At 39.6% G+C, this 23,864-nt stretch overlaps 1 protein-coding gene and 1 pseudogene across 1 annotated transcript; both read right to left on the bottom strand.

The window, feature by feature from the left end:
- Positions 1–350: 350 nt before the first annotated feature.
- On the bottom strand, positions 351–4,620 carry LOC122655463 (annotated as a pseudogene).
- Positions 4,621–10,686: 6,066 nt separating this feature from the next.
- LOC122655882 (probable leucine-rich repeat receptor-like protein kinase At5g63930) lies at positions 10,687–17,191 on the bottom strand. Its single transcript, XM_043850255.1, has 2 exons — positions 14,025–17,191; positions 10,687–11,174 (listed from the first exon to the last, which is right to left on the bottom strand). The coding sequence occupies exons 1-2, from the start codon at positions 16,966–16,968 to the stop codon at positions 10,792–10,794; spliced, it is 3,327 nt and encodes a 1,108-aa protein (XP_043706190.1). The 5' UTR covers positions 16,969–17,191; the 3' UTR covers positions 10,687–10,791.
- Between the last annotated feature and the right edge of the window lie 6,673 nt (positions 17,192–23,864).

Raw genomic sequence — 23,864 nt, 5'->3', positions numbered from 1 at the left:
GTGTATCTCAATGCCTGTGATGTTTTGTCACATAAACATGATTTCTGACTGCCTGAGAGGTTGGTGTGTTTGGATAAGCCAGTGTGCTAGTGGTCAACCTTAGCTGGTGAAGACATGTTTTTCTGCTGGAGAGCTTTGACAAAGCTTAGCTGTTAGGGAGCCATGTTTTAGTATCGATATCATGCATGTGATTTTCTGCAACATAAACATGACTTTCTAATTGCACAGTATCTCAGTGATTAGTGCAACAAATGGTGATGGTTTTGATATGATATTGATGCTGGTGAGAACAAATGTAGCCAAGAATTGATGGTTTTGATATGATATTGATGCCAGTGAGAGCAAACTGTAGCCAAGAATTGATGTTAAAGATAACCAAGGATTACGCAAACCTGAGGAGGTGATACCTGCATCTGGTGGGGGCCAAGGTACTGTTGATATGGAAGCAGGACTGGGGACCTGTTTCTGGTTGAGACTCTGGACGCCCATGGAGTTCTTTGCTGGATCTGACTGGTTCGGTGCTTGCATTCTGGATTGATCAGGAGTAGATACACCGGGTAGATGAAATGGAGGCAAAGGGAGACTTGGACTAAGATGAGCTGCTGCAGCTGGGTTAGGCATGGCTGAGCCAGCTAACATCGAAGGAAATGGCAGCATTGGTCTGTTCATACCCATATCCATGCCCATCCCCATCCCCATCCTCATCGGAGGTATGTACTGCTGGACACCGGGGAACATCATAGGAACCATACTGCATCCCATGGACATCATCTGCTCAAAATGGTCAGGATTCTTTTCATCAAGCAATGATAAATTACGTACAGTAATAATCAGAAGAAAATAAAAAGATTTGATGGTTGAAAAATATTCCAAATGAATTCCTCTATTAGTGAGTGAAAGTCTGCATGCCTTTGACAAGAAGAGGGAAATTTGGAAGTCTCACCAAAAAAGAAACTTAATGGAGCTCTATAACAGCAGTGAATGCAATGTGAACTCTACTTGCTCGTATAGCAGTCACCACCTTTGGTGATCCATGTTCTTTTCGGTTAGGAAAAAGATTTTACATGTGAAAACCACTCCTCTGGTTTATTCTCACTCAGCTAAAAGTTGGTGCTTCATGGTTAGAGCACACAATGGTACCCAGGGTTTTAAAACAAGGAATTGGTTCCATCCGATTCTTATCAGATTCCAATCCATATTGGCCGGAATCGGTTTGGAATCGGCAAAATTCTGCCTGAACCCTAGAATCCCTGTATCGATCACCCGCTCCGGAATGACATGTATCGGGACCGGGCTCAGCCAATTCCGATCCAAAACAGCCAAGTCTAATTTTTAACTCCCCATTCTACTTAAATCTATAGTAACTGTTCACTATTAGCACCCCATATCCTTTTCCCACTAATCACCCACCTATTTGTGCAACTCTGAAATTTCCTTCAATGTACTCATCTTTGATTCTTTCCTTCCAGTCTTGTTAGTCATTTATTTCAACATGCTAATCTCTACTTAAGCACATTACAGTCTCCTCATTCCCAACAATGAGCTCCATACAACATCAATAGTGCTATGCCATCCGCACATTTTATGTGCATACAGTTACCCCATTCCCAATAATGAGCTTCATGCAACATCAATAGTGCACATTTCCCAACCTAAAATTTGGCCCAGACAGCTCAGGGTTCTGCAAACCTAAATAAATTGAGGCAAGACCTTGGCCGAGGTCCAAGACCTGAGATTTGGCATCTATACCATTGCCATGAAAGAAAATCATCTGTTAATTTGAAGGTTTTAAGGAGGGAAGATGCCCTCAAATTTCATTTATGAAGGGTCCTGGCATAGGAAAGATTCTATCTAAAGATTTCGATAGATGATGAGAAATCAAGAATTATCCCCCCCCCCCTCAACCACCCTCAGACAGGGGGGGTGAATAAAGCACTATAGGAAGCTAGAAACAGTATACCTGCACTTGTAACTGTAGAGACTTCAAGTACTCTATTGCTTCATCCAGCATCGACGCTTTGTCTGACTGAAATTTGGGGGAAAAAAAAACAATATGCAAAATTTAGACTAGAGAATAACTTGACAATTTATTGCAGATACTAATGGAAGTATGTATAACTGACAGTAATGACCTTGTTGCATCGGGGTATGAGTTCTTGCAAGGCCTTCATCTTCTCATTTATCCTATCTCGACGCTTCTACATGTGAAGAACATGCAGTATAAGAATGAAATAAATCAAGGAAACTGCATTAAAGCTATTTGGATAGCCAGAGCTGAGAAAAAAAATAGCAATTTTTCCCCCTCTTCTTTGTTAACCTCTATCATATGGATTCTGCAGCAGTCTCCTGAGCCTAGTAGAGGGAATATATATATATAACCATGTAAACTAGCAAAGTGAGAAAGATGAAGAGTGGAGAAAGAGCAGACCCTCTCTGAGAGATTGTGGACTTCTGCAGCACGAGCTCTTCTTGCTGATGTCGACCCACGAGCTTGTTTTTTCACATCCACGGATTCCTCATCCTTTTTGCAACAGGAAGGGAAAAAAATACAGCATTACAACAACAATATATTAATCAAAATGAATCACAACACCTGTCATTGGATGTAATTGGATATTCGAAAATTCGAATTCGATTTGCATCCATATTCGTTTAGGGATATACGTATCCGTTTAAGGATGTCCGGAAAAATATTCAAATAATCCGGCAAAAAAATTATCTAATCCGAATAGATATCCAACTAATAATAAAAAAAATTAAACAATTAATGATCTTGAGGGTTTTTGAATATTCAACAAATTCTAAGGAATGAAGAAATGAAAATCATGAGATTACAACAACCGAGAGACATGGATTGAGAGTGAATCATATGTGAGGGGAGGAAAGTCTGGGTTACACAAGTAGAGATGTAAATGGATAGTCAAAAATCTGAATTCGATTCGCATCCGTATCCGTTTAGGATATCCATATTCGATCATGGAATATCAGAATCCGATCATAAGTTCATAACGGATCGTACCCGATCTGTTTGCTTCTTTGGCGAAACATCCACCCCAATACCTTGGAATGGAATAACTTGGTATTTTGAGGGCATAATGGTCATTTAATTTTTCTTAACCAATGGGTTAACAAGTAATAGAATTAACTGAAAATGGAAGAACCACGACGCTCCTTAGCACAGCGCGCTGCCCGTGGCAATCTGTGCGGTTCAGACATATCACCGCATGCAATGTCCATCTTACCCCTGCTCCTAGAGAGCCTGAACGGTGCTTCCCGTAAATGCCTATAATTATTAGTTGCCACGTGCCGACAAAACCTAGACCATGACAGTTCCCACGCTTAGAAAATTTTGACTGTTGGCCCCTCGGTGGCTAAAAGGGCAACTTTTCGCTTCGAAGTGTCCCACCTTCCATGTGGCAACAAGAGGTTCAACCAGAGCCGTTCGTTCTTCTCATACGACCTAAGGATGGCCTAATTGAGCCAGCACTATGGTCCTCGAAATGTCACGGTCAGGATTGTTTGCATCTGTGGACCTCACAATCAAATAGGCCCACACATTAGAAATTCCCCCGCAAAACTATGCCACGTGTCAAACAGAGCCTCCACCACTGTTCGATGAGCCATGACTCTGGTTTGCGACTGTTTTGGTGGTTCACAGCGGTGGAGGTCCTGGAGGATGATCGGCATTGCGACGATAACCCCCCTAGCGCACAATAGAAACAAGCCCCTCTAGAGAGAGAGAGAGAAAGATAGAGAGACAAACCTTGCTGTGGCACTCGGCGTCGTCGGCTCCTATTCCCTTTCGTTTATGGTCAGCTGTCGGTGGTCCCACCAACAAATCTACACTGCAACCGGAGCCGCCGGAAGATGACGTCATAGTTGGCTCATAGTTCACCTCTTCTCCCGCCACCACATCCGTAGTCACTGTATTGCCGCTCATACTGCCGCACACACAAAATGGCACCAAACTCCTCACGCCGTCCCGGGACCTGGGCCCCACTGACGGCGTCTCTTTCGAACCGATGACCGTTGATTCCCTCGCGAGTTGCTCCACATGCCTCGCAGGAGGGATTGGCGGCGACCGTGGAGCTGGAGCCGCCACCACCGGAATATGACTAACCCTGCTGGAGTGGCTGAAGTTACTGGTCGGAGAAGTGTAGAGGAGATCAGCACCGAAATCTCGATCGAAGGAATCTTCGAGAGGGTAAGGGTTGTGTGTCCATGAAACCAACTCGTCTTCCTGCGTGAACAGATGACGCGAACCACCCTCCTCGGCCGCCGCTGCAGACGATCGGACGTCCAAGACTGCATCTTTCTGTGACGATTTCTTGGGAGATCTCTGACTCTGGAGAACGACCTGACCGTTCTGCCATACCAGCTCCATGAGCTCTTCTTCCTCTATACTGTTCTAGTGCTTAGAATCAAACTCAAACACAACTACTAAAAATCATAACAATTGAATTGAAAAACTAACAGAAGGATGGAAGAAAGCTAAGTGAGAGGAGATTACAGTTTCAATTTCCCATGCCAGGGTAATCCCAACAGCCTCGGGTTCAAGTTCAACTCTTCCTCTTCTATTTCAGAATCCGGAACATAGTGATTCATTCTCCACCGCCACACTGGATTTGAATAACAAAATCAGAAAAGCACAGATGTGGAGAAAGAAAAGCAGAAAAATCCAGATTATTCTCAGAGGAAAAAACATACGAAGAAGACTAAAGACTTACGCGAAGTGTAGTTAGATCAGATTATGAATTCAAGAACCTTCGAGGCGCAGAAGACGAGTTTTTGGGAGAATATGCACAAATAAACACCTGGGATTGAAGAACCGACATGGGAGATCACGACTACAACATCAGCGATTATCCGCCACCGTAAATTTCTCTGTTCTTTTCCCCTGGTTTCTCACTTTGCTCCCTTCGTAACCTTCCGGTGTCGAAGCCCTAAAACCCGCTCTTCTTTTTTTCTATTACACAGGGAAGCAATTAACAATCCATTTTGGATCTTTCCCGAGGACTTCCTCCAAAATTTGGATGACCACACTGAATTTATTGTCTTCTAGCCGAAACGTTCAAAGGAAGATGAAAAACCCAAAATCATGAGTTACGATTACCGACTTCCTCTGCCTATAGGATCTTTGATGCAATGCCAGACACAGAGAGAGAGAGGTCCGCCTAGAACTTCGAACCAAAAAATCTTCGATCGTTGTTCGTCTCTTTAGCAGCTCTATCAACATAAATATTACAGACTCGTGACTCGTGACTCGTGACTCGTGACTCATGACTCGTGACTGAGGAGGCGTGGATTCCCAGAAGTGGAAAAAACCATAATACCTACGTAACCTATTTTTGCCCTTTTATAGGTCCTCCTTTGTTTTAGTCCGTTAAAGTAGCGGTCAAAGAACGGAGAGAAGATAATTTGAGAGAGAGAGTGGAGTCCCCATACGATGGAACCCCAACTGTCGTTTCACGCGCAAACATGTCAATCTAAGATGTCAACGTGTCGACTCACAGGGTATATCCATGTATAAACCTTCTGATTGGAATCTTTTATAATAAAAAAAATTTGCTTTAAAAAGATTGTACTCTATCGGTTCCCTTCACAGGTCAACTCAATTATTGGGAATGGATGGACCATGTTAAACCTTGTAATCTGGGTTTCCTGGCTTGCTCTACTGTATCATTTCTTTGGGTATAAAATAAAATCTGGGTTTCCTAGCTTGCTCTACTGTATCATTTCTTTGGGTATAAAATAAAATAGTAAATTGAGAAGTTGGAAACAGTCCAATGGACCGAAGCCCATCTTGTATCAGAATATATTAATCATAGAAGACCAAAGCCCATTTTGCATCAGAATATATTATTAATCAAAGAAAAACTTATAAAATGAAAAAGAAGCAATAAATGGGGAGACAAAAAGATGTATTAAAATATTAGAGAAAGATTTAGATTAAATCTACATTTATGTATGGTTAGAACAATAATTGAGAAGGGATGGGCATTGCTTTTGAGGTCTGACACATACAATGTTTCCCAAGTCCAATAGTGGAGTACCCTACTAGTTCCTGAACTACTACTGATTGCATGAACAAGGAAGGTAGTTGCAGGGGCATGGGGTTAGGGTAGGTTAGGTCTGTCTATCCATGAAATTGATTGATCAAGAGATCGATCAGGTTGAGCTTGCTAGTTTGTTTTGCCTTAATCTATCTCATATTATTTTTATCATCTGAGAAAGCGAAATCAACCTGGAATGCAAGAATGCATATCAAATACAAACATTGACGTATTCTCTTCCTTTGACAGAAGTTCTCCCCTGCTTTCTTCTTTTCAGTAAAATTCCATTATTTAATCCAAAAAAGAGTTAAAAAGATCATTTCTAATCGGATCCAACATGATTGGATCGAATCAATATTGAGAATGGATAAATGTAAATTATTAATAAGGGCATGAGATTGCTACTTGGTCGCATGGTCTCTACACCAGCATCTGGACCAATGGGGGAGCACCAAGTATGGTTTTTAAGACGACCAATCCGTTGAGAAATTTTCAGCCTGTCTTTGTGTGCCAAGAAAGAAAATGACCGATCTAAAAGGGATACATCATACACTGTGAATTGATCTCAAGAGGTCATATAATCAGCAGTACTAAACTAGCAGTTGGAGATAGTAACCCAAAGCATTATTGATAAGATAAGAAACTTGAGAGTACAGATTAGGTAGGGGCTTCATGTAAGCTATAATTCAACTCAAGGGAAAGGGGACAGGAATGTCACAAAAAAGCATAGCAAGAACAAAAGCTCATCCAACATTGATAGCGAGTGTGTGTTATGTATATCTGCCATTCCACAGTCCTAAACGTCGGTTAACCTTTTGGGATTGGTGTGTGGTTTGTGTGATTACACTTTCATAAAAAAATACAAAAAAAAAAACCATTGATGGTCAGTTCTATTGAACTTCAACTTATAAGAAGTTCATTTTTTTCTTGAAATATTAGGGTGGAGGACTGGATGTTGTAGTAGTTGACATGATAGGGGCATGTGAACCTGAATAAACATCATACAACAATAGTTTTCATCGACCAAACTAGAAAGGCATAAAGCCCTTAAACAACCTATCATTTATATACATCGAACTGGTAAAACAACTTAATCGAGGTAAATAATATTGCAATTTCACCCCATTATTCCGGCATTGTTGGTGTGGATCCTACAAGTCTCTCTTGAAATGTCTTGAGTCCTGACATCTTGCCACTTTGAGATGAGCATATAACAGCATAAAACACACAGCACATCCACCCCAAACCCTGTTCCCCACCAAAAAAAAGGGCTTCTCTGCAGAACTGCAGAACCCACTTCTTTTAGTCAAATAGACAAATATTGTGGCTGCATACAGTATTAATCTGTAGGGGCAGTTCTACATTTCCCAAATATACAGTGACAGTGCTCAAGCCTGCCATCTCCTAGTAATACCCATTAAAAATCGAAGCACAAAATACAATATTTTGGGAGGCCATTGGTAAGTTAATCTGACAGGCTAAAAGTCATCATTTAGAGATAGAAATAGGCGAAAACATGGTCGTTGAGCTATCTCAACTCCATCATTAAGATACTGCCCAGAAAAAGAATCTCCCAGAAAGAAAATTAATTAAAACATAAAAAGAAAAGGGAGGGAGTAGATGACCTTAAGTATTCAACCAAGAACCTTCATATCCACAGATTAGTATCACATGCAAGTGCTTCAAACTAGATTATTTACCTCTCTAAGGCCTAAGCTGGTCATCTGTAAACTCTGTAACTCATGAATTTATGGAGGATTTATGGCTCCCTGGCTTACCCTCCCCAGACCCCGCAATTGTGGTAGCCTCGTGCACTGGGTACGCCCTTTTTTTGTCTTGGCAATCTTATTGGCTCACTTTAGAGGCGAAGTGTAACATGGAGGATGAAACTCTGAGCCATAATTTAGTAAATTACTTGGAATATCGGACATTAGCTCAGCAGAAGATCAAGATGGGAGCAAATCCATCACTGCAATGCTCAAAATCAACTTAGATGTCTCTCAGACCCGCTTCTGATTAAACCTTTCTAAATAACTGCTTACCAAGACCAAGAAACAGGAGATTCAAGTGAGTCACAACCTCAGCAATCTCACATAAACAGCATCTGTTAGGGATCTGCAACTTTGTGTTGCAATCTGCCTGCCCCCACCTCTTTGCAAATTTTCAGGCTGATGTGACAAGCAATGATTTAACAGAAAACCTGCCATCCTCTGATATTCATCAGGCTATATTCTCCCTCAGGAATTATCCAGAAAAATACTCACCCCTTGCAGCACTTCTAACAAAAACACTAATTTTTGAACTTCCCAACCATTAACATTCCTCAGCCGGGGACAAATATAATCTCCCCTGAACCAAGTCATAAGAATACAATATAGTGGCACCTCTGGACCAATCTAAAACAAATGTCTAGAAATTAATCTCGTCGCATCGTCAGTCCAAAAAATAATATTGCCCATTCCTATCTCCAGATTCTCCAGTCATTTTTTCCATGAAAGCTTTGATACACTTGTCAACTCCCATTGACGGATTTGTACAATATGATCCATGCACCTGATTAGTCTCTCATGGCGAAATTTTCCCACGCTTGACAGAGGTCCCTCTCTGCATAAGCTTCCCTGCTCCACAGCAAACCCACACAATGATTTGGATGGAAGAACTTAGTTGACCATCCAAAAGGGGCTAATACTCAAAACCTCCTCGTGTCTTTCAGCATTGTTATGTGGTCCCAACCCAGCTCATGAAAATTCTTGTGACCTTCCAAATCATCCCAAAGGAAATCTTCCCCAATTTTTTTCAAGACAACACGGAAACGAGGAAAGGAAGACATGGGAGATAACAATAAAAGGTTAGAAAGAGATGAAAGATTAGGAGCCATTTCCTAACTTAGATCCCCCCCCCCCCTTCTCCCCAAGATGCTAGATTAAACCTGTCCAGATTTGCATCTCAAATACCTTTCAAAATATACTTAGCTCAAAGATAAAGACCCAAACAAGAATACTTACTCGTATGACTACTGGCAGAACTCATTTGATTACTAATGACTCAACAAATTACTTAAATATCTGTGGCTTAATTAATTGAAGAAAAAACACCCCAAAGATGCCAAATCACTACTAGGATCTAGTAATACTATGGGCATACATTTTGGCTGAAATTTTTAAAAATACCAATCCAGATCAGGTATCCAATCACTTAACCCCCCCCCCCCAAAAAAATCCCCCCCCCCCCCAAAAAATAATAATAATAATAATAAAGGATCGGGTAATAGAAAGAACCGATCCAATTTATCATACACAGCAGATAGGCCTATCCACTGGCAACATCAGGGTTTTTCCCACTAATCAGATGTTCAACATGATTCCAATCCGGATCAGTAGTGCCATGACAGATCTAGATTCCCTCACCAATGGTACTCAAAACTAAACACAGCCAACCAAGTTGGTTGGACAAGCTCAAAAGAAAGCTTTTGAGAACATCACATGCTTCTGAAATAATATGGCAGGGTACAGGATCTATATCAGAGAACATGTTACGAAGAGTGTATTGAGTGGTCGTTCGCTTGTAATGAGAATTTCCCTTCTTTCAGTAAAAACACTAAAGCAGGCTGCATAAAAGCAACAGTTTCTCATTGTTAGCATTTTACCTTTTGGCAAAATTGACAGGTGAGTGTATCCATGGAATAGAGGATCGAACAAACAAGTAGTGAAAGTACCCTAAAAGTGAGTATAAAGAGAACAGAGAAGTACTAAATGTCACTATATAGTATTATAGTGAAATGGCACTCTTGTAATTTTATGAAACTTTAAACTCATTTTCACTACTTTTCTTGCTTGCTTCTTTCTGAAATTTGAACTGTGAGATTGATGTGGAGTCTTCTACCATAAGGACTTTAGTCCCATGTCTGCCATGTGGCAAGGAAGCATGAGTTGGTGACAATGAAAAACGTCACCAATTCTGGTTACATATAGTTTGGCAAGCAATGAGGAACCTACAAGGACCAAGGTGGACTAAAGTCATTCAATCACAAATGACTACGCCTATCAAACCATCTGATCCATTTATGTGAGTCTAAACATCCATGAATATCCTTTACCACCCCCCCCCCCCAAAAAAAAAAACATCCATTACTACGTGCAGATTCGTAGGTCATGATAACTCACTATCACCGCCACCGGTTATTGATACTTCGGGGTATTTAATGGAGTTTGAGCAGTATATCTGAAAGACTTCAGAGTTCAGACCAATTTACAAGACCTCTGTGTCACCACTACACGAGGCAAGATGGGCCACATGGATGTCTCTATATCTATGTTTATGAAATGCATAAGGACACATGTTATTCTATGACAATTTATGTAGCACAGCTTATTATTATTATTTCTGTTATTAATGTAACTGTAACTAGATAAAAATGTGTAATACCGACCTTATTTTGTTCTTTCTGATCTTGGCTCCAGAATTTTGATTGACTTCCAGAATCTCAAATGTAAGAATGGCACAGCCAGAAATAAGGTATATCATAATTTCCATTGTATTTCTTTGAGATGGAGATACAGATGGGGATACATAACTTGAGTGACACTGAACCCACAGAAGCTGATAACAGAGGTGAGTGACCAATATAATCTACAAGATAATGTACAGAAACTTTATCAATTTATTTTTTGTAAATCATACAAGGAAGAATCAGCAACAAAAAAAGAATAATTAATTTAATTTAAGGCAGTAGATTCAATCATGAGAAGTCATCCTTCAAAGGGAGGTTATCATTAATTGGAGAAGAAATAAAGTCCCCTTTCAGCTCACTAGATTCAATCAGCATTGACACAACTTCTCGCATTGTCGGGCGGTCAAAAGGTGACATAATGGTGCAGAGTAAAGCAATTTTTAAGACAGTAATCATGTGATCAATAGTACTCTTGTCTTCTAAATTTAATCGAGCATCAAGAATCCCAGATGTCAAAGAATGGTTCTGAATATAATTTCTCACCCACGTAACAAGGTCACCTCCTTGTTCTAGTGGTTGTACTGGTGCTCTGCCAGTCAGCAACTCCAATAGAACAACCCCATAGCTATAGATGTCGCATTTTTCAGTAACTTTCATGGTGAATGCATATTCTGATGGCAAAACAAGTAAAATTATCCATCAATTACAAGGCATGAACATGATGATTTTCTAAAAATAGAAAAAAAAAGGAGTAAAATTTGGCTAAGAAACAAAGACGTTAGCCTGAAAGTGAATTAATTAACTTGAGCTTGTGAGAGAATATTATGACCTCCCCAGACCCCACAGCGGCGGGAGCCTTGTGCACTGGGTATGCCCTTTAGAGCTTGTGAGAGAACAGCAAAGAAAACAAAAGCAATCCAAAATATTTCCTTCCATATGCCAACAAAAGATATAGAAATAGTGTAGTTCAATCTCAACAATCAGAACAGGTGAATACTATGAATTGGATGTTGTACTGTTGTACAGATCAGAAATGAGTTGAGCATCTCATGTTTAAACTTGGATCTTAACAATGAAGGATACATTAGTGAAGACCATCCTCTCCAAAGTGGCCACTCAAGCTAGTTTATAAAACCTATTTCCAAGCCCTAATTTAGCCATAAGTGGAATCTTGTCAAGAATTAATTTTGATCCCCAAGAAGATTTATTTGGCTTGTGCAGCAAAATCAATTTGATATTAGGGCTGTCCTTCCATTTCTGTCATGAGAGAAGTTCTATCATATCCTCAATAGGTCTCAACTGGTCGTAACTATGAACTGTTTATATCAACTCTTCTCCAAAACCTTCCATGGTGGACGATTCTTGGTTGCTGTCCCGCATCTTTGTAATAAGCCCAAGTACAAACATAATAATAATATCTCTGAACAATTTTTCTTTTTCTATTCATCAAACATAACAAAGATCCATTATTCATCAAGCCTTGGTTACACTTATTCAAGTATTTGATATGTTCTTTAAGTATTTGATATGTTCTTTTAGCAATATTATACTTTTCCTTCAAAATCTCCATAAAAATAGGTACATCTCATAATAAATTTGAAAATGGATCCAAAGAATTATTGATCTCCTGTAGGTCGAAAATATTACATCTATTTCATGGTATGTATTAGTTAAGATAATAAATAGCCACAGTCACCTTCTGGATACCCCAAGGAATAGGCATTTTGTTGTCTCCTGGGGTCTTGATTTGTCTCTTTTACAGTCTACCACCTCTGCGTAGGTTGGGTTGTTGGTTCTTGTCCCCCCCCCCCCTTTTCCCCCTCTCTCTTGTATATTCCCCCCTCCTTTTCTCCCCGCCCCCCCTGGGGTTGGTAATATATTTATTCACCAAAATAAAAGATAATAAATAGCAATTTATCAGAAATAGTAAACTTATAATTCTCAAATGGACATGCAACTTTTACTCTTGAAATTTTATCCTTTAATTATGAATTTGCTCAAGGTTAGCAAATATTTGGATGAATTTAGTTAGAAGAGTTCTTTACCAAAATAAGTAAAACCAGAGCAAAGATGAAGCACAAATTCATATTTATAAGTAGGCAGAAAGAACGGTACCTGGTTGTGTGTGGCGCGCGGCCCCTGTGCCTAGACACAAAGCCACGCGAACTGACCGTCACGCCCCCATTGGAAGTGCAGAAATGCGGCGGTCATTACGCGCGGCCCTGGGTCTGGGCACAGGGGCCCCACACTGCACGCATCCTGAACCAGGTAGCATTCTCTTTCCCTTATAAGTATTACATATAGAACAAAAATAAGATACTTATGGCTATAGATATGTGATTGGTTAAGACATCTATTGGTATAGATATCATTCCTCGTGTTAATGATATGAATACAACATCTGAAGAAATCTTATATTTCATAAGAAAGTCTTAAAGGATTAGCATGAACTGAGATGGTCATTGGAGGTTCTCATTGTTCCACACCATGCAACAAAGGCATGGACATAAGTTGTCTAACCCAGAACCCTAAGGCTAGAAAGGTAGACATGTCTGCATATGTACAATGCTATGTCCCTCCTCAACACCCCCCCCCCAAAAAAAAAAAAATTAAATAAATGAAGGTAGGCTTAGGTGTGACTATAACTATGATTTTGCTTCAAGCTAATACATATAATTGTTTATGGAAACAATTCAATGTGATATATTAGAGAACAGATATGTACAAGGAGCCCATAGAAAGCCAATCTCAATCCTTCCTTCCTTCTCTCTATCTCTCTGTGTTAACTTATTCTTAATGGAAAAAATACATGAAGCATCCAGCAGTATCCACACGGCCAGAAAATGACAATAGGGAATGTTTTGTCACATATTTCACATAAGAAAATTTGTATCCTAGGTGAATATTAGTTTTGTTTTCCTCTGTATGGTATTCAAGAGGACACAATGAATAGTTTTAAATGCATCTAACTCATGAGATTGGTAAAAAGTATTCAGCAGATGGAAAGTATAACTAAGATGGAGTATTATGGAAGTGTGGTGCTGATGGGCAATCATGAAAGCATACCAAGTCTGGGTACACCTCAAGTGCATTTAATCAGTCTTCTCAACTAACCTATTCTTGAGTGACACTGGCAGTACACAGGAGTAGTGCTCTTGCCAAATGGTTGGTTGTCAAAGGAAGAAAGAACAGGAGACAAGGAAGGAGCGTAGGAAGCTTTAGTCAGTTTTACTTAAACAACGAAAGTCATCTAGTAATTTTGGAATATGAATTACATATTTGCATAAAAACACAAAAAATAAACCTACTAGGGGTAATATAATAATATGATACTACAATAACAGACATTGATTTCAATATAACTTTCAATGTCAAACTAAGATCCCTTTGCAGAATATAATAAACAGAGAACTAGGGCAATGTATTGATACCATAAAGTAAAGTGGCTTCACAGACAATTCACTAAATGCTGCTTGTCCAGAAGTTTTAAGAGAGAGAGGTGGGGGAAGAAACTAGCTTACCAGGGGCAATATAACCATATGATCCTGCGACTGCAGACACTGATTTGGATTGTGGCATGTCTATCACCTTAGCCAATCCAAAATCCCCAACATGAGCTTCAAAGCAATCATCAAGTAGAATGTTGTTTGACTTTATGTCTCTGTGAATGATCTTAGGCTTACAGTCATGATGCAAGTAAGCAAGCCCCTGAGCAGCCCCTAGAGCAATCATGAACCGTGTCTGCCAGTCGAGGCCACAGGATTCCCCATGAAGCAACTCACCAAGGCTACCCTTCGCCATGTACTCATAGAGAAGAAGATTGGAACCGTGGTGATAGCAGAAGCCATAAAGCTTCACAATATTCCGATGTCTCACCTTTCCCAATGTTAAAATCTCAGCACGGAAACTGTTGTCAACATGGTTTCCTTCTCTATTAGATTCAAGTCTCTTCACAGCAATTATCTGTCCAGATTCCATAACAGCCCTATACACTGTTCCACAAGCCCCCCTTCCAATAACAAAACTGTCATCAAAGTTATTTGTGGCTTCAACCAGATCCTGGAAAGTGAACCCTTCCTTCGGGGAAAAGTATATATCTGAGACAGGAGAAGCTGGCTGTTTATCTTGAGAAGGAGCAATGATCTCAACTGGACGCCTCATGAAGTATACAAGAATTACAATTAGAATGAGAGAAATCCCACCAACAACCGCTGCAATTATTGCGATGAGTTTAGCCACAGGGGCAGCAACACCTTTTGATTGTGTTGGGGAAGAGGGTGAAGACAGAGATACACTGCAGTCACCAAGAGGTCCACCACATAGCCCTTTGTTGCCAATGAAGTTGCTGACATCCATGTTCTTGAACAGTGGAATGGAAGGTAAATATCCAGTTAGGTCATTGTACGAAACATTGCACCCCAGTAAGCTTGACAGATTTCCAAATGTGTCAGGAACTTCACCAGTCAAGTGATTGTTGTTCAGCAGGAGGAATTCCAGTAACATGAGATTCCCAAGCTCTGGCGGTATTTCCCCAGAAAGATTATTGTAACTAAGATTCATAGCAATCTGCAAGCTTGAAAGAGCACCCAATTGTGGCGGTATGCCACCAGAAAATGCATTACCACCCATTTGTAACTCAGTCAGGTGGGATAGATTCCCTAATGCTATGGGAATATTCCCTGAAAGCTTATTGTCTGAAAGTTTGAGAAGCTCCAACTGTGAAAGGGTTCCAAGTTCATATGGTAAAGCATCGACAAAATTGTTCTGGCTTAGATCAAGTCGTTGAAGCATCTTACAATTGACGATGTCTCGTGGTATTTGCCCAGTAAGCATATTTGATGAGATATTAAAGATAACCAACTGGGAAAGATTTCCTATCTCTCTTGGCAACTCAGACATGAAGTAATTAGCTGATAGGTGAAGTCTTTGCAATGTTTTGCAGTTCCCAATTTCAGGAGGAATAGGCCCACCGAAGTTATTTGAGTCCAAATCAACAGCAGAGAGATTGACCAATTTGCATAGGTCAGAAGGAAGACTCCCTGTAAGCCTGTTTCCAGAGAGACGAAGTTGCACCAATGATTTGCATGTTGTAACTCCGGTAGGGATGTTTCCATTCAGCATATTTGAACCTAGATTCAGTAAAATCAAGTTAGACTGTCTACACAGATGATGGGGTATTTGTCCAGTTAGCTGATTCTCTGAAAAATCAACCACCCAAAGTTGGCTATAAACCCCAAGGCCTTGAGGAATGCTACCATTTAGTGAGTTTTGAAAGAGCTGCAACTGGAGTAGTTCTCTCAAATATTGAAATCCAACAGGAATAGGACCAGTGAGGTAATTAATTGAAAGATCAAGCTTAGTCAAATTCACCAAGCTGCTAAGTTCGTCAGGGATAACACCCGTAAGCTGGTTCTGGAAAAGGTAGAGTAAACGTAAACCCTTTATCTTGCTGAACTCCACTGGTATCTCTCCTGTCAAATAGTTCTCAGAGAAGTCAATTTCTGTTGCCAGAGAAAGATTGCTAACTTCCTTTGGAATCGTCCCATTCAACCCATTTCTGTAGAGGTATAATTTCTCCAGAAATTTCAGGTTTCCAATCTCAATTGGAATTCCACCAACAAGCTCATTCTCATACAGAGCAAAAGTCCTGAGGTTTGTACAATTCCCAAGCTCCTTTGGAATAACCCCAGATACCTGATTCTGCCAAAGGACCAGATCAGTCAAGTTCCCAAGCATTCCAAGCTCTTTAGGTATTTCACCTCCTAAAGAGTTTTGTGCAAGACCCAGTACTTCTAAGCTCTCACATCCACTAATCTCTGCTGGTAGGCTTCCAGAAATTGCATTCTGACCTGCTCGAAAAATTTTCAATCTCTTGAGATTCCCAAGTGAACGAGGCAGTGGCCCAGTGAGATTGTTAGTGAACGCTACAATTTCTTCCAAGGAAGAAAGATTCCCGAGCGTCTCTGGAAAAGGTCCAGAGAGTTTATTGTTGCATATATTCAAATTTTTTAAATTACATAGATTACCCAATTGAATAGGAATAAGACCTTCAAACAGATTATTGTTCAGACTAAGAAGCTCCAAAACCGAACAGTTTCCAATCTCCTTAGGTATACTCCCAGAGAACTGATTGAACGACAAATCAAGGTAAGTCAAGTGGAACAAACCACCAATACTCGGTGATAGGGTACCTGAGAGATTCATGGAATTTAGATTGAGGGACCATACAACTGGATCATAATCGAGTGTGCAATTCACACCCATCCATCCACATGGCGTCTGGTCACTAGAATTCCAACTACCCAGATAATTGAAGTCATCATGAAGGCTACTCTTCAGTAACAGGAGGAGCTGTCCCTCCGGGTTTAATCCTTCGGAACCAGAAGGCAGGAAAAGAGCTAACAGTAAAACAAATCCAGTAAACCCCAGAACCGAAACTCTCTCTAATTCATAGACCTTCAGCATTCTAATTGTCGGTTTGAAAGTAAAACGACAACCAGGAGCAAAGAGCAGGAAGAAGCTTAGTTGATTTAGATAACAAACCTGCTACGGTATTCATGGAAAGATACCACACTTCGTAATTGGAACAGAACACCCATAACCAAAAATTTGAAGTGAATCAAAATCTTAAACTTCCAACCTCCAAAACAAAGGAAACCTGAATGATTGATCTCCTTCTGCTATCAATTAAAGTCCAATGTTACAAAAACAAGTGTTCATGTTCTGTTCTTTCTTTCAAACTCAAAAGTGTAGTTCTTCAAGGCTGAATGAATTCCAATCACTTGAGACAAAAGAAAAGTTCAATCTTCGAAAGGACTTAACTTTTACATACCTCTTTAAGTCCATAACTCGTTAAAGAACAATCCAGAGAAACTCCACCATGTTGGACTGTTGCAGAGATCAAAACCATGAATGAAATGCACGACCCAGAAGACGAATGAACAGACCCAATTCACCTCTCCAATTAGGAGCAAAATCTTTTTTTTTTTTTAGAGTAACAAATTCGAGCATGGAATCCAACTTTGCCTTTTTCTGTTCGTAGCAGAAACTCAGTGCAATGAATCACTACTTTTTGCCTTTTTCCCACTCTCTCAATCACCAAAAGAGAAGATATACACACAAACCCAGGTCTCCCTATAATAACAGAAGAAATGATGTCTTGAATATTTTATTTGAATACCAGAGCAGAGATGGGAAGGTAAACTCTACACTGAAGCTGCTCTCTAATGGCTGACAAAGCGTGCTTTGTACCTTTCTTCGCCCTTTATATCCAAAGCTATTTTCTAATCTCTAAAATTCTTCCAAAAGGTTAGAAACTGTTTCTTTGAAAAGTCCTTTCCATGAGAAACTCAATCTGGATTCTGGCCTTTAGGTTAGGTCAGTTTAATACTCTGAATTTTCTTCCACTTGGGCATTTGCAATTTGGAGCCTCCTTTCTCTTTCATATTGCGATGGAAAGGTACAGCTGCATGAGTTGTCACGATGTGAGTCGGCGGATCTGGTTCCTCTCCTGGGAGCTCAGAGCCCAGGGAGTGCTCAAGGACATCTAAGGTTTGGGCTGTGCGGTATATATCTCGGTGCATGTCTAGGGCTGTTCCCTGGCGTACTGGAATCCCTGGAGAGGAGCTCAATCATAAACTCTACTCATGATTTTAAGAATTGATAATTGGATCCGTGAATCGATAGAAATGTTCCACTGTTCCTAATTGTTGCTTTTTGAATCGGAATTGAATCTTCATATTAATCATTTTTTTCATAAATCATCTTGAATTGGATTGATTCATGGGCCGATTCTCGATTCCTAAATCAATTTAATTTTCACCATAAAATAGCTTAATTAGATTACCATCGATTTCGATTCGATTCGTAATGGAATCCTCTCTGACCGATTCCATTCTCGATTCTAAGTTTTAAAGCGTTGCCTCTACTCTATGTAATGGCCTCCACAATTGTTCAAATCTCTTTTTTTTTTTTTTTTTTTTTTTTTTTTTCATGAACTGGATTAATGGAGAAGCTTAAGACTTAAAAAGATGATTTCTTTTACTAGTCACAGTCTTAATGACTCTTAGAAATCAAAACTTTTTCATATGATCTATTAGGGGGTCCACATGTCTGGCCTATGTCTGGGTACTTCATTTATAATCTATTTGACCCATGAAAGGAAAAGATGCCACTTCTCTAGGGATATTATTTATTCAAGGTTCCGTCTTTTGACTGCAACTTAATAGCTAATACATGCCTGACTTCCCCATCATTAATTACATAATTAAAAATTGCTATATTACCCAAATACAAATTTCTTTATATTTTTCTCAATGGGATACACACTAATATATTTTTATTTATTCTAATCATATGGTTTCATAAGGATGATACCATTTTCCAATCCCTCAATGGCTATAAAAAATGAATACCCTCTTTTCTAGTTCATTACTTTTTGATAGATTTTTTTAACTTCATATACAATCATAGTTCAAATACATTGAATAGGCCTTCAAGGATTTTAATTCCGTCGTGAATTAATCGAAATCGACAATCTGATACCAATTTCTCAAATCATATATGCATTTGCCTTTTAGATGAAGTATTGTAACAACAACAACAACAACAACAACTCAGCCTTATCCCAACTAAATTGGATCGCCTACATGGATTTTAGCGAAGATAAAATAAAAGATCAAGAAAAATAACTACAACGGTAATCGGGGTCAACAACGTAGATTTTTTCCCTCCAAACCATTCTATTCAACGACATACTTGTAGCAAGTCTTGAACTATGCACGTCTTTCCTCACCACTTCTCCTAGGATCATTTTAGACCTGCCCCCTTAGCTCTTTTAACACCTTCAATCATAATCGAGTTACTCTTTCAAACTAGAGCATTCAAAAGTCTCCGTTGAACATGACCATATTATATTGCCCTCGTACAGATTTCTTGATACCCTCTTCATATAATAGGTCTCACACGGATATTTATGTCTCATATTCTGACCATGTGAGTCTCATGTAGACCCTATATAGTGTATATTTTCTTACACTGCCTTTGTAGGAAACTCTCTCTCAAAAAATATCTTAAAAAATTAATAAAGTTTTCTGTGAGAGAGTGTATCGCCCATGCCCAGACACAGAGGAGGCAAAATGACCGCCCCCACCCCCAATGATGCCAACGTGTGTGCTCTCATTAACCCATGCACACAAGGGCCACACTCTCCCACGGAGAAAAACAAGAATTTTCTAAGACCATTGGTCCAAGAATTTTCTAAGACCATTGGTCCTTTATTCTATCACATGAAAGAATGTGAATAGTGAAAAATAAGAAGAGAGATCATGATATCCAATATGAAGAGCTTAGGAACCAACAAGGCAACAACTCTGAGTTTTTCAAGGCTTAAGATGTGCGAAGTTGCTTCAGTTGGAATCAGCTGGCTCGGGCTCTGGGTAGACTTTTGACAGTTTGTCTTCTTGGATAGGCTGTACGTAGTCGGCCACGTTTGGGTTTTAGTCAAAGATTTAAAACTCAGCGATCGATCCATGAGTTTGGCTTCAGGAATCGGGTCAGAATCGGCCGGATTGGCTAATTCGCATGGGAATTAGTCGGCCGGCCAATTTCTATAACTTATTCACTGTACACATCATCTCATCACATGTGAAGGTAAGACTGGAAAACGAAACTGTAGGGACCCATTGCCCAGCCCCACCCATGGTTTTAAGTATCGGTATCGTATTGCCGATATATACCGGTTTTGCTACTTATCGATTTTGATATCGTGTCGATACTGTATTGGTAACAGGGTACGGACAAGGGATAAAATTATCCAAAAACTTATTTTTTTAAAAATTCAGGTATAATTTTGTTCAATCCAAGCCGATATTGTATCAGTATCGTATTGATTTTCCATATTATCGATACCCGTTCCGATACTGTGCACTAAAACCATGGCCGGATAGCCCCACCCCTTCCCACCCTCGGCCAGTGCTGGAAAGGATGATTAACATTCCTTCCATTTTTTGACTAAGAAGCAAAGCAACAGCAATTTGGTCAACTAAGTATTCAACACAAGTGAGTGGTGATGGTGGTGGTGGTGGACCGGTGGTGGTGGTGGCGGCGGTGGTAGCTTTTCCTCCATCTTCATGCCGCGGAGTGCTTTGTGGTCCTGCACAAGAGGCAGGCATCTGGTAGGTTTTGGTCCTTTTAAGATAGATAGTGTTAGTGAGTGAGTATCTTTTTGGTAATCCACTCTCACCACTTTATCTTCCGTACTGTACTAAGTTTTCTCTATTTTTATGTTGTTTACAGAATAATTATACCATGACTCACAGTCATGGGTGGAGTGTGGTATGGGAATCTTATTTTTCTTGTGCGAAGCAGTTTTCTGTCTAGGAGTGTTGGCGTCTGTGTGTCAATATGTCTCTTCTTCAAAATGAAGGGTAAAAGTGTCTTTTCATATAGAGATGAGAGAAATAGACTCATGGACGTGCTAACGTATGCCACACTCTTGGACAGAGTTCTTTTTCCCCTTTCTTGTACATAAAAAATAAAGAAAAAGAATGGGACTTAGTCATGTGGCACAGCCAACTCCTACACTTAGACATAGGAGCTCGTGAAAGTATCACCCTCTCTTTTATGAAATAAAAAATTATATCTATATACATAACCCTGAGTGCACTCTCATTAGTCTTCGCATTGGTGCAGGCGCTACACGATCCAACAACAATCTCTTGCCCCAACAAATATTATTATAATAATAATAGGGCTAAAAATTTCATTAGTCATGGTATAATTATATGGTCCACCATATAAGGGTCAAAATGTAGGGATAAGGTTGCGTACATTATGATCCTCCCCAAACCCCACAGTGGCAGGAACCTTGTGCACTAGGTATGCCCTTTTATAGTTGGTTTTGATAGATTAACTATTGGATTAGTTTTATACCATATGGATTAATGATGTGTCAAATTTTAGATTCAAATGCAATTAATTAACTTCTATGTAAGTTTATGCATCAATTTTTTTTAGATGTCTGTGATATGTGAAAGCACTTCCTCCCTTAGTCTCTAGATTTTTAAAACTCTACTTTGTTACGTGGCAAATTTCATTCGAGTTGAAATTTGAAAGGTAGGTAGGGGTCTTTGGTCTACTCATCCACAACATTTACGCTCCCATCTTATATTTTACATGAAAGATATTTGGATCATCATAAGAAGGTTATCGAGATTGACAGTCCTAAATAATTTGCCCCCGACAATTGTGTTGCAGCAATGATCATGATATTGTAGACATCCCATTTTATCACTCGGAGAATGTTTAGGGTGATGATGAGATGGATGTTCTAAGACAAAAGGGGTAGACTAAGCTTATGTAAATTTAAAATTATTAAAATATTCCTATTAGAGATTAATTAAAGAAATTTTTATAAAACTGGTTTATAAAAGTTCAGAAATTCATGATTTAATTATAGTTTATCATACAATATCTATTATATGAAGTTGGTACAAAAACGACCTGATTTAATCACTATTTTATATATTACGGTCATTTAGTTCCACACTCGAAAGGGATTTTCAACCAATTTTTTTTTTCCGCCAGATCAGTGCCCAAATTATATACTAATGAATAGTACACAAAATAAGTATCGCAATGACCTTTACATCAAATATTTGGATTACGGATTGAAAGTTAAGAATTTTTTTTTTTTTTTTTGGAGACAGGAGGGGTATCCGACTTTAGGCTGACTAAATCCCCCTGGGGTTCGTACATGACCCCCGCGTCACGCACGAACCGGTAGCTTCTGGGCCTTAGTGAGCCTCAAGCGGGTGACCCCAAGAAATTATGCAGCGGAAGAATTTTTTTTTTATTTTAAGAAAAATATAAAACATAAATAAGAATTTAAAAAAAAATAATATGTTGACATCTAGATGATGTCATTGAGCCAAAATCCTTGGGTTAACCCACGAGTTGACCCAACGAATCACAATGACCATGTTGTAGGGGTGCAAGTTTGGCCCTGTCGGCCTGAACCCACCCTGGCCCACCCTGAGCCCGAATAGGGTTTGGACTGAGATATCTTGGCCCTGAGGGCAGGTTAGGATTGGAAATTTCTAACCCTGAGTCAAAGTCAGGTCGGGTCAGGGTTGAGGCCTCAGGCTGAGCCTGGCCCGGCCAGACCAGACCCTGTTTTAAGTTATACTATAAAATATATATTGATATAATAGTATATATATTATAAACTTTAAATGTCACCCACATTTGGTTATATAATATATTATATATGAAGATAATAAGTGATGTAAATATGTTATTATAGTGTTATTTTAAGTAAAATTCATAATTTTCTCCCCGGCTTCTACCGAAAAAAGATAATTTTCTCCCCGGCCCAATCCAGCCCATGCATCTCCCTTCCCCTCCCCATAATCAGGGTCAATCAGGGTCAGCCTGGCCCGACCCTGAGGACTGGTTAGGATTGGATTTTTCAGGCCCTTAGTTAGGGTCAGATCGGACCTAGGCCCAACTAAGGAGACTCAGGGTTGGACTAGAATTTTATAAAGTCCAACCCAACCCGACCCTATTGCACCCCTAGTGTGGAATATAATCATATACACCCGCATTTCTGGACCATCGGATGAGATTGAAAGCATTTAAACACTTCGTAGCTACTGCCACGTATTACCAATAATCCACCGGCGCACGTTACAACCACAGTCCACCGCCCTTGTCCTTCTCTCACCATTGCACATTTGCACCCTCTCTCACCCACGTTTCATCGTTGCAATTTACTGCGTTTGCATCTCTCTGTCTCTCTTTCCCTCTCTCACCGTAACCACGCATTACTTATATGTCATGTTTATATGAATGGCGGATTCGTAATTTTCAGTATATTTTAATCGGAAAAATATCACCTTAATTTGTCTATCCGTCAATTTCTTCAATTCCCTCTAATAGAGGGAGGTAGATCCCACCTCGGGCAGTGTGTTCGAACAGGGGGTAAGGTGGTCATTTCTATTTTCCTATTAGATGGAATTGAAGAAATTGAGGGACAGGCAAATTGAGGGGATAAAGATCCCTAACCATACACCATAGCTGGATCAAGGTGAGTCTCTTCCTTCTTTTTTTATTCATTCATTTACACGATATGTATTGGCTTAACATACCTATGATGTGAAGTCCAGTTTAACTATATGAACCCGAAACGTCTAGCACCTTCCTTCAATCATAACCTGATATCATATGGTTTTGGAAAATTGTTTAAAATGAAATGATTAAGAAAATTAAGAAGCAAATGATATGATTAATGTCACCAAAAAATAAAAAAAATGGTAAAAATGATCATTGTATATATAAATCTTACAAAAGGAAGTGTGTTT

The sequence above is a fragment of the Telopea speciosissima genome, chromosome 3 (genome assembly GCF_018873765.1).
Source record: "Telopea speciosissima isolate NSW1024214 ecotype Mountain lineage chromosome 3, Tspe_v1, whole genome shotgun sequence".
NCBI classification, from domain to species: Eukaryota; Viridiplantae; Streptophyta; class Magnoliopsida; order Proteales; family Proteaceae; genus Telopea; species Telopea speciosissima.
The sequence above is the reverse complement of the archived record's forward strand: the minus strand, read 5'-3'. Positions and strand labels throughout refer to the sequence as shown.

Excerpts from the sequence above, each read along its gene's own strand:
- LOC122655882 (XM_043850255.1), bottom strand. The coding sequence starts at position 16,968 with ATGCTGAAGGTCTATGAATTAGAGAGAGTTTCGGTTCTGGGGTTTACT. Across the intron at positions 11,175-14,024 it reads ATATGGTTATATTGCCCCTG|AATATGCATTCACCATGAAA; the intron begins GTAAGCTAGTTT and ends TTTTGCCATCAG.